A 15,672-nucleotide genomic window follows, 5' to 3' on the forward strand; every position below is an offset into this window, starting at 1 on the left:
CTTGCAGCGATGTACCTTTCACTATGTATACAACGCTTTGCCCGCGGCAATCAATTACCATAGGGCAGAGAGCGAACACACAAGTGAGTCACCTGATGGTTGGTCGCTCCTCACAGACTTCTTACAATAACGTAGAGTTATGGCTAATGTTGATACAAGAATCTAAGGTAATTTATTCGTAATACATTATCAAACTTAATAATGTCATTCACAGTCGTCAATGATGGCTTTTCACGATAAAGCCCCAAATTATGATTGCCCTTGGAATCACCTTATATGTCTTCCATCTAGTGATGACAGAAGTGAAAGAAAACAATCACTCCAAATATGTAGACTCGCGACGCTAATATACATTAAGTAAAGGAGGTTGCGTAGAGTAAAGGGCGCGTGTTTTGGGTTTTTTTACTTTACCGTGATTCAACGCTGGGGTCAGTGTGCGGTGAAAGGGTGTTGTGCAAACTCCGCCACAACCCCTCCTCCAGCGCCCCGCCCACCTCGCACCCCGCACCCGCCGCGCCGCGCAGCTCTCACACTCGGCGATTATTAATTTCGTCGTAATTCCTTTCAATATGAATGTAGCGCATTTTATGTCCGCAGAGACGCGCCAGTGTGCGTGATGCTAAATGTTGCATAATAACTGCATTACTCACGTCATTAGTTTAGTAGCGGGTATTATGTTAGATTCGATGGGTAATTAATCAAAATGTGAGTTTAACAATGTAATTATTACACCAAAGTTTAAATTGAGTCCAATATGTGGAATGATTATTTGCCGTGTAACACTATGATTAGACCTCTACTATAGCGGTACCGCTGTCCTTGCGGATAATGTCACAATTCATGGTAAGCGTGGGTGTAGTATTACTGCCCGACAGCCTTCGCGCCGCGACCCTAATAGCTGTCGTAATAAACCGTTCGATTATTACCTATTACAGACACTTTTGGATATTGTAATATCAGTAATACGGTATCGATGTGTAATCCGCGGCGCTCGCGTGAGGACGCAATAGCTATTAACCTTTCCCGTTTGATACATCGTAATACAGTGTAAAGGTACATACAGTGTAGCATCGTTTCATGTTGAAAGCACATATCGTCCATGATCGTTTAAAGCGGGGGCTTTATGCCATAGATAACTCGTAGGCGAAATTCTGGGCGGTCACACAGCTCTGTCGTTGAGCAGCAGTGCTTTGATTTGGTTTGAAGGATATGTCTGCAAATCTTTTTTAGAGGCCTATACTCGTATTAAGCAGTGGAATTTCATGTGATTCCTTAATGTTTGGTTATACAGAAATAGTCTTACTTATTAACCTTATAAACTTGTTTTAGCGTTAAATGGTGGTTAAGAATTGCTTAAATAGTTGTCATAAACATCACCGGTTTAGTTTAAACTTTATTAAGAGGCAAGATGGCGGGTTTTGACTTACAGTTGATGGAGTAAATTTGTGTTTTAACTAAACATAGGTTTGCGAAATTTTTATAAGTAAAACTGAATAAGTATTGTGTTATTATTAACCTACAACGAATGACGCTTCGCTATTTATATTACAATTTATGACAATAACAAGCCACTGTAATTACTCGTATTTAGTGTTAACTCCTAACGTGTCGTAAGTGGCACGACTCGCGGTGACCACGCTGGTTAGATGATAATCATTAGCTGGCGGTACAGATAGTGCAGTTAATTTCCAACTTTAGTATTTTTTAGCCCTTGTAGGAAGATGATATTCTACGTTAAAACTATGTTTCATATTTGCATGGCAAAAAAAAGTTCTCAAAGAAAAGCCGCGAATACCGCATTTAAGCGAGTGGCGTGAATGAAACATCGCTGATCTCAATATATTCATCCATATTTTGTTTGATTTTCTAGGTGCAATTCCTTTAAGTACAAAACTAATCAACCCACATAACATGCAGTGTAATACACAACACACAGCCGAAGTATTGTGTCACACTCGTTAAAACAGCTTTAATGCAAGTATAATGGATCACCTCTGCACTCCCGGCTGTCGCGGTCTCGCCCGAGCTCGGTTGACAATTTGCGATGAAACGCACACCATGTCGCATTATGCGCGTCCAGTTAAGGTGCGTGTCGCAAGCGGCGCGCATTGTTTGCGACACGAGGCACTACATTAGATGCCGCTCGCTGCAAGATCGCTCGTATCGAATAAACTTCGTAATTCACAAAACGCGAACGCCTCGTCACTGTGACGTGCTTGTTCTACAGTGAGAATGACCTATTGCACAATAATAGTTGACTCGTTTGAGGTCAGGTCGTTTTTGCAATAAATGTTAGTTACCCTGGCGCGGGTCATACGAGTGTGAGATGAGAAGTCATGGTTTCGAAATCACGACATGAACTCTAAAATAACAATCAGTATTTGATCAATTCGGCCGTATTGAAATACATATATAATATGTCTGAAAGTCCTTATAACTGCATTGTACTTTCTACAAACACGTATTATTCTATAATAGTAGATTAAAAATCAGTTTCCTTGAATCAAATATAATTAGAGGGTATAATAATCCCTTCGTGCCGGTCAGTGTTTACGGCAGGTCGTGTTTCATCGTATAGGATCACTCTGTATATACTAATCGTGACATTATGACGGCGTGAATAAGCCATACATTATTCATGGACAGCTCGGCATGTTATGTAACGTGCTTCGCTAAGGGTCCACGTTATAGTTACGTTTAACAGTTCTGTCGGAATAACCCAGTTCTCGCCGGTACTGGTATTTCCAATCCGCCGCAGCACGAGCGAGTTGTGCCGCCAGTCGGCACCCGTCAAGCGACATTTGCGCCGACTCGTTCATAGCACTACTTACACTCAGTAAATACATTCCTAAAACACTGTTAAATTTTCTCCCTGGATAGATACAAGACATTATATCTAGATTATGTACTTAGGTTGATAATATTTTCTTCATCGACATCTTCTGAAGAGTTTCCTCAATAATGTTCCACCACCATGTGTGGCGACCTTCGCCGAGGCCTCGCTCGTGCTGACCCCCAGACTCCTTACACGGCACCTCGTTATCGATCACGATCAGCCTGACTCACGATGGATCGCGCTCTAAACATCAATATTTTCGACGCTTTCCTCGTGTGGTCATTGCAATTACAACAATGTCAGTCGTCACCTTTACAACTTGAGTTCACACTTCAATAACACACATCTAAACAAATTAAAAGGAATTATACTAACTTTGTAATTTGTATCTTTTACATTTTTTGCCATAGCATAATTATCGCAAGTGTGCGCGGTTATTCGTAGTACGCAATCTACGTCACATATAACATCGCGACGCGGCGACTCACAACAAAACTAGCTGTTCGCATTAGTTTGCGATTAGCTGCAGAAAGTACTCATGAGTACAATGTACCAAGACCGCGTGTACAAACTTGTAAAGGCATTACAGATGCGAGCTAGTGTACTAGTCGACTTCCTCAGTTACATGCCACCTACCAGCACCGTATGACAAGAATTCATTTTAACTACGAGTCTCGCAATTAAGTTCTTACATTGTATTATTGTTATTCGCCAGTTACCTTTCGCCATTTCGTCGGAAGACAATTAACATCTGTCACGAGCTAAAATGTTTATACTCGGTATTGCAAGATCGAAGAACAGATACTGATACTTGGCAGGGATTTGGCAGCTTGTCTCACGTAACTAATCCGTGAATACGAGCGGCGAAGCGTGCGGCAGGAAGGGGCGGATGATTGCTGGCGCCCGGACAGACTCCGGCGTCATTAACTAACAGCCCCCGTGAAACGTGTCATTAGCACGCCCGCTCATTACCTCGCCGCGGCTCACACGCGCGTGCGCCATACGAGTCGTTTACATCGATATCGTTTTGAAAGTTAAGCTGTCAAATAGAATCACTGATAACTAGGACTGTTAAAATTGATAGCTCTTGAAACATATTTAATGAGTACCCTCTAATACTTACTTCTCAATCTCTACAATATTTCTCCCGAGCCGCTTTGTCGCTTAAACAGATTTGCGCAAAATTTCCAATGACAGGCTACATAATTAACTAACCGTCTACAGACACTTAATTAAACGGAGGCACACATCATATGGAGCTTGCAATAATATGAACATTTGCAAACAAAAAAAATTGTTAGCGGTAATAAAACTCAGGGACGCGGTTACTTTTAAATGCAAGTGATGTAACATTCCGCGAGCGAGTAAACATGCGCGGTTACATGTGGGTAATTTGAGAAGGCGCATGACAAGTAATGATACAATCAAAGCAATAATGAGTGCGCGGTGGAGCGAGCACCGCGGCGTCGAGCGGCGCTTGCCGACGCTGTACTACAACGTTGAGTGAAGCGACGTGTTGTCAACCAGTGTACACTATGTAAGTCACAATTACTGTTACCAAATGTTGATAACCGAGGTAATCAACATTTGGTAACAGTAATTGTGACATACATAGTGTACACTGGTTGACAACACGGCGCTTCCTTCATATTTCGGCTCTTCTCTAAATTATTCATATCCTTGACATCCCTCGAGGTGCAACAAGCTTTGTATTCGGTGCGTGGTGAAAGCTGTGCAAACGATGACCGATTGTTGAATCCACGTCTATTTCCGGTTTTGTTATTATTGCGCCGAAATACAGAAAATTTGTTGGTATCCGAGATACGAGACTTGTGTTAATAGGCCAAGACGCTATGTTTATTGATTTTCTTTACGTAGTATTAATGTACTGTACCATAGTCAGATTCCTTTTTAATTCAGTTTAAGTATACACCGCTCTAATCGAATGGCGAGAATTTCTTAGAAACACACGTAAAGCCCATGCAATTATTGTTCTTACTGAGCAAGTAATTGAATCAGAAACAATGCTGACGGTTGTGCAAACTGTGTCGTACCGCTGCTTGTTCCGCGAGTGGGCGACAACAGCTCTGCATTCTAGCCGGGAGTGACCGCTCCCTATGACTCGCCGCCCGCCGGACATAACATACAACAAGTACGATAGAGCCAATGTAGTAATTAGTTTTATGTGTAGAACGAATGGACTATCTGCATCAGAGTATATTTAAATTCAAAAAACTAAAAATTTATGGGAGACAAACCCAAAACCGCATCTTTATGGGCTCCACTAACAATGAAATGACTAGATAATAAGTCACTATCCGCTGTTATAATTAATTGTTTACAAACATTTGATACCATAAGAGTAATTGACCACAAAACATTTGAATACGTACTACAGTAGCCGGGTGTGCTCACGGCGAGCGCCGCGCACGTAACAGCTGCGATGTTTATCTACAGCGCCCCTCGCATACTTCCCTCCACGCGACAATGTCTCACTTCCTTCTGCGCCGCCACAATTAGTGCCATAGCGCACGCTACTCTATGTAAACTCGCTAGCAATACTTTACCAACGGGCAGTTGAGTGTATTATTTGCTCAGTACATTGAAGTGGAGGTAAAGATATTACTGCGAACGCAGTGCCAAACAGTAATGCACTGTCTTGATGTTGGGCTATTGTTTGAAGTTGGAACCATCGCGCATCAAGTGGGCGATCTTCTCGTCTCGCCATTCAGTTATAGAATACATTCGCAGAAGTGTTACGCAGGTTATGTAAACTCGTCTCGAAGTCTCACGGCGCGAGAGATGTTATCTCGTTATTTCTGTGCATCGCAGGCGGCGCTGCGAGTGATCGTTCTGTCCCCGCTTTGTCTAAGCATTTGGGCGCTCGCGTTCACTACTCGCATTGTTTTCTTATCTAACAATCAGTTTAGCAAATGTTAGCACAACATCTATTTTATTTATCGTAACAATATATCTGAGCTCTATTGTCATTTCTTTCTTCATTTATATATTTTAAAAGACCTTTGTTAATACTTTTCCTAGTTTCTGCAAGTTTCCTTTTACAATATAATACATCCCCTTCACTCTACTGTTGCGGCAACAATTTCGCGAAAAGGTTTTGAGTAACTTTACCTGCGCCGACGGACATCGTTACGTTGTTGTTTATTATTTAGAAAACAATACGGCACTTTACATTATTACATTATTCACTGCCACATACAAATCGCATAACATTAACACATTTCAGATTGAGAAGTTTCCGTTTATGCAATGCGCCGGCGCAGCCCTCAAGTCGTGCTGCTGCTGTAACACATCGCGCGGAGGTCACGGAGGTCGCGGCCTCTCGTTCGGCAACCAGCGAGGAAGCAATTTGTATTAGCTCATACCAGCACAATGAACATGAGAGCAATACGCGTGTTATTTTGCAATGACGGTAATTTGTGCGTTAGATGTCATCCGGCTCGCAAGTGACTTTGGTGTTCAACATCGGAAACTCCATCGTGACGGCGCCACGTGGGTCGGCGGATGCGCACGCACGCCACAGGATGTGCCACGACCGCGAGTGCGGCGACGTGGCGTAAATAGGACGAGGCCGAGTTGCGGAATCAAACTAATAAACTAATTTGGAGTCACAGCCTTTGGCAATACATTGAAGCTTAATAGAATATGACTAAAGTAGTCATTCTCGGGCGGTCGCGGTAGTCATAAAAGTGAGACCGCGCGCTTGCACAATATTCGCGGTGTTTATTGCCCCTAATGTTACACTAATAAATTATGAAGGCGCACGTTTATACGAAACTTTATTGTCGAGTAACAAAACCATAAAAATTTACATTTAGCTAATAACAAAAATACCTTTGCGCGATGAGCCAACGTTCGCAACTAATTCGGCAGTTTGCAACACGAGGTTGCGACGTGGCATCAACAATCACCGCGGAAAAGCCACGAGTCACCCATACGCGCCACATAAATTAGCTCGGAGCCGGCGCCGACGTGTGCAGGTTCCGGCGCGATCCGGTGGAGCTGCGGGTGAAGCAACGATCGGGCGCGGCGCGGACGCGTCCGTCGCGATACAATTACGTTAGCGCGGCGCTTACAGTTACAACACCGACTCGTTCGTTCAGCGCAACACAACACTTCCTCTCGCATACCGACACAATCTACGGGATGTAATATATCATACCATAACAATAATATAGTTATTCTTTTATTTTTTTTTTAATACACATAACCGCATCTGTGGTCTAGTTGTATTACGGTATGACTGCAGTGCTGATGTCTCGAGTTCGATGCCTGGGTCAGGTATAGTGAGATTGCGTTTTTCTATTAGATATTAGCCTGGAGTTTGGAATTTGTGTCCGATATATCGCCCCCTATCACATCATGGGACGGAATACGCACGTTGGAAAGTGGGTGCACCAGTTGCGCCTCTGCTTACCCCTTCGGGAATTAAAAACGTAAGTATACAAACGACATGGTATGTTAGTCTTGTCTGTTTCACCGTCGGTTGGGTCAACACTCGAGTACATTCTAGTAATTCAATGTAATGTTCAATGCCAAACAGCGAGTAACTTCGTCTCGTAAGAGTTGTTATTACCTACACATCCGTAATGAGAGGAAATTGTTCCTCTCCATTATCTCATACAATGCTCGATGTTAACAACTAATATTATAAAATCATTACGCCACTGCGAGTGGATGACATTCGTCTGGTGTGCCGGCCGGCCGCGTGACTCCGCGGACAATGCGCACGCGCCGCGCTCATCTACACTTGGAACTGGTTCAGCATTCATAACTATGCACATTAAAATAAATTGAATGTTTACAATAATCATACATAACAAAAATACGTATTTATAAACGTCCACGTGTGTCGGGCTTTCGCTTTCCATCTGTTTGTAGAGTTTGTTTCCGTCCCGTCGATAACAGAAGCACGAGCCTATTGATATTTCTAGGTAACGCAATGTAAGCTCTCCAATTGGAAACCTATCATCTCAAACCTCAAGATATACAAAGAATGATATAGTAAATATGTATTATACATTAATTGCAACAGTTTTGTTACAAGTAGAAAATTACATTATTTTTTGTTCTAATCTTAACGTCCTTCTACATGTTTACATTCATATAAATACAATGGACATGTTGTTAGTAATTAGTTAATTATATAGAATTATGATTTTGCTCTATTCTAGTTACACAATACAACAGTTTGCTGGTGTAATACTCTTAAATACCGACGTCTAACATAATTTAATATAAATTCAAATGTATATTACATATTTTTAAAATAGATTATGCGAATATAAATGCAAATTTTGCTTAATTATATTAAGCAAAAAATTATAAATATTTAAAAAGAAATTCAAATCAATATCTCATAATTAATAGGATACTAAATTCTACACAGAAATATTCGCCAGTAATTATAATCAGTATTCAGTTGACATTGGTCAGAATTTATTTTAATAAGTATTTGCAAACTCGACGCGGTGACTGTTCGGACCAGTTGGAAGTTTTCCTTGTAGAAAGCGAACAGTCTCGGTGATAGATTGTGTAAGTTTGGAATTAAGTTTGAGATTAGTTAGTTAACAAATGAAATTAGCGCTATAGTAGTATATACTCGTAGGTAAATATAACACAGCTAATTTGGCATTTGTATCCAAGTGAGAGCATACATAATAACCGTGATACAATGTTAACCCACGTGCTTGGGTGACAATGAGATCTTTGCGGCGACAGTGTCCCGCGACACGCGGCGCGGTAATTATAGTCACACCGCGACAACGGAACGCCCTGTCATTACTCAGTCACGGGCAATGCGTCGGTGACTCGCGACACGTGCGACACCGGTGCAGAGTATGATATTCGTTTTTGGCAGCAACTTCATTAAAACAATAGTGTTAGCATCCTTTAACAGGACATACCCTTTACTGCGATTTGTCGGGTGTGAACCAAATGTAGGTACTGAATTGTATTAAAAAATGTTGTTTGGAAAATCCCTAGAGGAAGGCATTACGCGCTAAGTAGAGCATCTTCGTGTACAAGCGCGGCGCGTGTTGCCGACACCAACTCGCCGCGGTATCGCTTCACGCCGCGATTATTTGTAATTTAAAGTTTTCGCGATATTTGTTCATTCTATCACAATTTGCGAAATTAATTTCAACACGAACTCTATAAAAGGTGATAAAGCGCAGTAGTTAGGGGCGTGGGCGGGTGTGCGGGGTGCAGGGGCGGGTGAAGGCTCTCGCGACCTCGACGCATAGCTAAGGGCCTCCAAACAACACTTATCTACTGCAGTAATGGTATTAGCATAGTGTGGGGCAAAATGTTGCGAAAATAACGCGATCAAAATGCTAATTTGCTTTAGATTTGGACATAATATAGCGACGATTACGATCTATATTCCGTCGACTGCACAAACACACACACCCGCACTAACTCATATATTACAGCGTGTGTGCGTATAGAGCATTAACACGCCGCCCACATAAGTGAGGCGATATTTATATCAAACACTAATTTATATAAAGGACACTATTATCTAGAACATCATTTACCCAATCCCGAACATGGGCAAAGCATTTGCCAAACCCTTTTTAAAGATATCGCGCGGAATTTACTAAGTGATTGAAATCCAACCCCATTTGTAATCAAAACTTAATTCAGCATTGTTCGCGACAGGGTGTAACGCGAAAATGTTCAGCCACAGTATTTTGCCACGTGTGTACGTAAAGGCATGCATTTTGCAATCGTAATTCTATGCATTAAGTAAATCCTAAATGATGGCTGTCAGTTAGTCTAGACAGGCACCTTGAGCAAGGTGATGTGTTTCAATAAGTTTGTTTAATAAATTAAAGGTCAAAATTAACATGATTTTGTCCGAGTATACAATCCCAAGTTATATGTGAGTGTGGCCGCGAGTCCGCTACTCGTTCAGCGAGCAGCGAGCATTGAATGAGTGCTTGCGAAATATTTTTTCTCAAATGGAGCGATTTATAACTATTTGCATAATATTACATTATCGAAATAGCTGTTTTGAGAGAGACGTGTTGAACTTTGGTACAAGGCCGCGGCGTGCAACTATTGCATCTTTATATTAATTCGTAATCGAGTGATCGGATGAACGCGAGTGAGCATGAGAGGTTCTCACGAACACGTTTATATCGAGAAAGTGTTAATGGGCCTTCGATAATGCGTCCTCTATACTTTAGAGCAAATATGGGAAAAGTATCGACACCTTCTTTACAAACATAGGGAAAAGTTTAATATCCTGATTTAAATGTATTCAGCATGTACTAATATTTGCTTAGTGTTTTTATTGTAATGTATGGGGTGTTAAAGTAGTTTTGTTCATTAGAATTACCATGTTTATGGATAAAATCGATTATGTTTGGTTCTTTAGACGACACTTTGAACCTTATTGACACAAACCTGTGGTACACGCTAACTAGACGTCACCTGTGTAAAACCAACTCGCAGGAAACTAAACCAATTTCAACGGTTAAAAGTTGCACCAAACATTTAATATTAGGCTGGCGCTGATCCGGTTTGTGTTGACGGCTTTGACCTCGTTATTACGTACTTCTGAATTACTATTTATTGATTGATCATTAAAAATAAGCAATTCTACTTGAAGGTATTTCGTAATGTTATTTTAGAATGAGAAAAAATAATCACGAATCGCTTCTGAGAGGCGCCATGCAATTCGCTATGTCGTACATTATATTGTAAATTTTTGTCCGCAATTTTACAGAGGAAAGCCACTAAACGAGTAAATTCAATACTTAGAGAAATCGTGCTTACGTTCGTGGTCTTAAAATGTAAAAGGGATGAAGACATTTATATTTGGGTGTCTGCTAATCATATTACACCACAACAAGGTTCCGACAAAGTAAGAAGAATAAAAATCTGGAAGCAATGTTGCCCATTAACGTGGATGCGACGCTGTTCGAGGTGGATCATTAATTAGGTTTATAAAATCAGGTACGCCGAGGCTCCGACACGTAATTCACTACAATTACTCTCACTGCAGCAGCAACGCTCTTTCGTAGCCGTAATGAAGAATTACTTAAAAACTACGAATCCTTTTATGTGAGAAAGATCCTACGGGACTGAGAAGGGTCATAGTTAGTTCTAAACTCAACTCGCAGAAACGCGCAAGAGAAACAAATTACTTAAACCCCTAGGGAACAGTTTGGCCTCATCCTATCAATGTATTTACAATACCTTCTTTTTACTGAAAAATTATAATTTTACATTTGCACTCAAGCATGAGAGGTATACTAAAAGCAAAGCTTCGGCCAATACAATGTTTGGTGGATGTGCCACGTCTAGCTCCACGTCTGTACAGCTCGGCGCAGTACCGTGGGGTATAACATACAAAGTGAGTGCAACCCACTGGAACACGGACCGCAATCAAGCGCGTGGCGCACGCCACCAACCTTAATACATAACAACTCATATTGTCTTCATTACCGATGCTTATTACACGCGTGTGCGCCTGCGTACTGCCTGCAAAAAATATCAAATCTAAATATTGTCATGAATATTCATTAATTTAAATAGGTAAACAGCACCGACTACCGAACGACCCTCACTTTTTATATACATTTTCAAAATTATGCACAAGTAACAAGTTGTAACACCATATAGCCGTAAAGGCTAAATTTAACTTGTATGTGCTGTAATTATATGAGTGTTTGAGTGTGTGTGTGCGACCTAGAGAACCCCAACATGTTAATGTTTTATTAAAGCGCTCACGTTTCGACATTAATCGAGTTACAAAACGGACCAGTTATGAGTTACACACACACACCCATACAGGCGAGGGAGGACGCGCCCTCGCTAGCTGCATGATTTGTTCACGAGCACTGTAATTAGTTGAATATAATGTACAGTAATTACAAGTAGTTGCTGTAAGTACGCTGCGGTTGCGCGGGCCGACACTACGGTAGATGCCGGCATAATGCGGTGAATCAAATTATATATAAAATCCCTGAGTTTAATTACCGCAAGCGATCGTTGAACTGTCTATAAATAGCCGTAAAACAATCAACTAACGATAACACTTGCACGCAGTAAACAAAATCCATGGCCTTTAAACCCTATGACAAATACTTTAACTGGCAAAGCTAACATTAGGTACCAACCAGTCAACTTCATTTACTTTATCGTCATTTCAATAAGGGTATAGTAGGACTATTTCCGTGGAGTAGTTGAATACGACTACCATGCTGAGGTCTCAGGTTCTACGGCCCCGAGTCGGATAAACTGACATTCGGTTTTCTATTTTAGTTTTAGCCCACAGTGTGAAAATATACCCTATAAATAGTAGGCTAGCCCTCTATTATTGCAAGCTAGCCCGCATGATGTGGGTGTAATACAACTTACACCATGACGAAGCCTCCATATAACCCGATTCGTGCCGGCGTCCCTTTCGTAATTTATGTCAAATCTAATTATAATTAGAACAATTTGCAGACCACATTTATGCATATTAGTAACTAATATGTTGTGTCGAATTACGTTTCGGAAAATTCCACCCTTCGCTACTGTTACATATATCAAAAAGGGATAAAGGCCTGATACTATGTACTACATATTAAGAATAGAAAATGTCAAGGAAAACGTATCTGTTTATTCCCGCTGCGGTCGCTAGGGAGCGGGCGAGGCGCGTGTGAGGCGCGGGCCGCGCGCGTGCGCTTGCACAATATTGCGTACGGCTCACGCATACAATATGACGAGTTAGAACTGCTTGCAGGACGTTTCACTGTCTTAGGCGATGTAAGCGCTATTATAGGTACGAATTATTCGTGATGAGTGCCGCTACACTTACAGCAAACTAATCTAAAACTAAAGCTTGTTATCAATTGACGACACTCAAGTCAGGCTCATCGGGCAAAACTGCGGTGATTCCTTCAGGCATCTAGGCTGTACAACACGGCCTACTTAAAATACTATGGCTTATCTAAGGACTAGTAGAGACTTTATAATAGCTCATTGTACACATTTAAAAATATTATAAATTGCAACAAAATCCTGACAATTATACATAGACACACACATACACACATATGTGCGGGTACAACACCGATATTTAATCAACTTAACATATGTTTGAACTGCATTACAGAGTTAAAAGCGACGTACATATTTTAGAATATTATAAAATATTTTTTCTTTTTTATAGAAAAACTGAAAAGGGTCTTTATAATGCAGTTCAAGCGTCTGTTGGGATGTAGAGTCGACACTTGTGAGTAACATGGTTCTTTGTGCAGGTGACTTAACGTCCACAAGTTCGAGAAGAAGAAGTAAGCAGTGAGGAGTACCAAAGCACATGATGAGGTCATCACTATTCCTATTGGCGCTAGTGGCAGTAGCCGGCGTGTACACCGCGCCCGCGCCCGGCCCCGACCCGGCGCCCGAGCCCGCGCCCGTGCCCGACCCTGCGCCCGCGCCCGTCCCCGACCCCTCCGCCGACGACAGACCAGAGATTATTGAGATCATCGCGCCCGCCGCCAGCGCACAGGTAATGCCATCTTATATGGGAATAAGCCCACGCATTTTGAACAGGGCTTACATTACCACTATTTTATAGTGGTAGCCAGCTGGACAAAATGTTCCCTATTTTAGATTTTAAACAAATTCTGCGGTGAAATAAATACTTCGTTAAATCCTCTGCAAAATTACTTCAGGTCTGAGGATCGGTCGGGACCTAGTAGCTCACAGTCCATGCTGAAACTAAACAAACGAGGAGGCAATATACAGTTGCGTCATTGTATAAACACTTTCCATCCATTTTCCTCAGATAGCGTTGTGCAATGTGGTACGCATTCAAAATAACACGCACACGAACGCGCACTGATCGTTATGTATGTAATGAAGCAACGGACTCGCTACACCGCGCCATCACACGGAATTCATTCATATTGTCCACAGGGAGGAGACGAGCAAGCAAATAGGTTATCTGATAATATTTAAGGTAGTAGGTACAAAGAATAGCAGCCTGACCAGATTAGTAGTTTAAGACGTATGCGCTAGCTCGTCACAGTTTTCGACAGCATAACAAGAAGTGAATGTTCAGGCATACAGTAACGGTGGCTCGACGTGTGGTTATACCACTTAGCTATTTTAAAGTCACTAGTATCGGAGAAGGAAAATGTAAAATGAAATCTGCCCGCCCTTTCAACAACTTTCACATATGTGTTTGTCTTTTTGCTTACTGTTGTTCTAGTTAATATCGCTAGGATACTGGTCAGACGGACAAATAGTGTGGACACATTACACGTACATGTTCCCGATTCAAACTGTTTTTGCCATCGCGCGGTGTCGCAACAGTTACGTGACCACCGGTTTAGTTAATTGTGTGTTCAAGCAGAAATGTCGACATACGACGCTGGAGTTTATTATAAGTGGTTTCATTATCCATATGAATTTGTACCCGAGCTGTTGAAGAGTCCAAGAGATGCTACATATGAGTGGTAGTGTCGCGTGGATGAGCTTACTAGCATCTTTGCTGTAGTTGATGAACATAAATAGCACCCATGTTTAGATGTCTCATACAAATACGTTTAATGCAAGTATCGTATTACAACACTGGTATGTGTGCGAGGCAGTCGCGTGCTCGACGCATAATTACTGCGATCCATCAATATAATAATTGCCTAATAACCGCAGTTTGCTATGAGAATACCTATTCGAGTCATTGTTCGCGCCACACCGGCCCCGCCGAGGCCGCGCCCCGCGGGTCAGCTATTACCGGTTAGAGGACGCAATTGTTCTCCAAAATTACCTAATTCAATCCCGCATCTTCGCATCTCCAGCGGGCGTTGTTCTGCGCCGTGGCACGAAGTGTTGCAACTAGTGAGGCTCTCGAGCGAGCTTCACTTGACCCACGGAGCATGGTCACTGCTGCGACAATTTGTCTCTTGTTTCTAATCCTTGTAACCAATAGCCGTGTTTATTTAATAGTTTGGTATAAAGTACAGCATGATGGCTCCCAAAGCCGACTATCGACTGTCAGTGAAGTTCATTACGCTCGTTATTATTATGTTCGATCTTAACATAATAATATTATTATATCCCTTCGTGATAAAATATCGATGGCTATTAATTGTCCGCCAAATTTTAGAACACGTTATTATTTTAAATTACTAAATAACTATAAGTGACAAAATGTTGTTTAATTCCTTGTCTAAATTTTTGTATGTGTGTGATTGCAGGAAACTCTCGCGACGCTGAATCTGGGCGCGCCCGGTTCCGAACTGAGCGAGAGAAACAAGAGGACCATCGGCATCCTGCGGCAACTGTTCCCCACGCTCACACAGGTAACGCTCTCTGTCCCGCCTTGCCGCGCGGCCACGCCGCCGCCGGCGCGTCTTCTAGTCTAGTAACAGATTGACTTGTGTGCTATTGTTCCGCAGGCCGTGAGCTAGTTGCTAAGGGCGGTGTATGTTCTAGATAATCGAACAGAAGGTACAGCAGATTACTGGTTTCGTGCTCCAAACGTTTGGCCCGATATTCCTGCGCGCCTTCCTGGGCGGCAACCGCTCCGCTGGGGGCACCATTAACGGTGGCGGCGGCACCATAGAGCTAGACGATGATGACGATGACGACGATGACGCCGTCGTCACCACTACCACCACTACCACTACTACCAGCACTACTACCGATAGCAGCACGGACGCGCCTGAGCCCGAACTGGAGCGTCGCAAGCGCGCGCTCTTCTTCTTGCCGGTATGGACGACCTCTCGCACTAACCCCAGCCTGCCTTGGGGCGGCAGTGCGTCCATCGTCCATGTCATCTCCATTGCATGACATCGTCACCTCACGCA

At 42.3% G+C, this 15,672-nt stretch overlaps 1 protein-coding gene across 5 annotated transcripts in view; it reads left to right on the forward strand.

Moving 5' to 3' along the window:
* Nucleotides 1-15,672, forward strand: part of LOC115440931 (RNA-binding E3 ubiquitin-protein ligase MEX3C) — a 38,025-nt gene that overhangs the window by 18,051 nt on the left and 4,302 nt on the right. For 4 of the 5 annotated variants that reach the window (XM_030165448.2, XM_030165450.2, XM_037447410.1 and 1 more), the window contains exons 2-4: nt 13,117-13,367; nt 15,061-15,165; nt 15,299-15,574. In XM_030165448.2, coding sequence (XP_030021308.1) covers nt 13,176-13,367; nt 15,061-15,165; nt 15,299-15,574 — 573 coding nt within the window. In that variant the 5' untranslated portion in view covers nt 13,117-13,175. The remainder of the gene's footprint in view (nt 1-13,116; nt 13,368-15,060; nt 15,166-15,298; nt 15,575-15,672) is intronic. The other variant, XM_030165451.2, reaches the window with a different exon arrangement.

The sequence above is a fragment of the Manduca sexta genome, chromosome 6 (assembly GCF_014839805.1).
Source record: "Manduca sexta isolate Smith_Timp_Sample1 chromosome 6, JHU_Msex_v1.0, whole genome shotgun sequence".
In the NCBI taxonomy this organism is placed as follows: Eukaryota; Metazoa; Arthropoda; class Insecta; order Lepidoptera; family Sphingidae; genus Manduca; species Manduca sexta.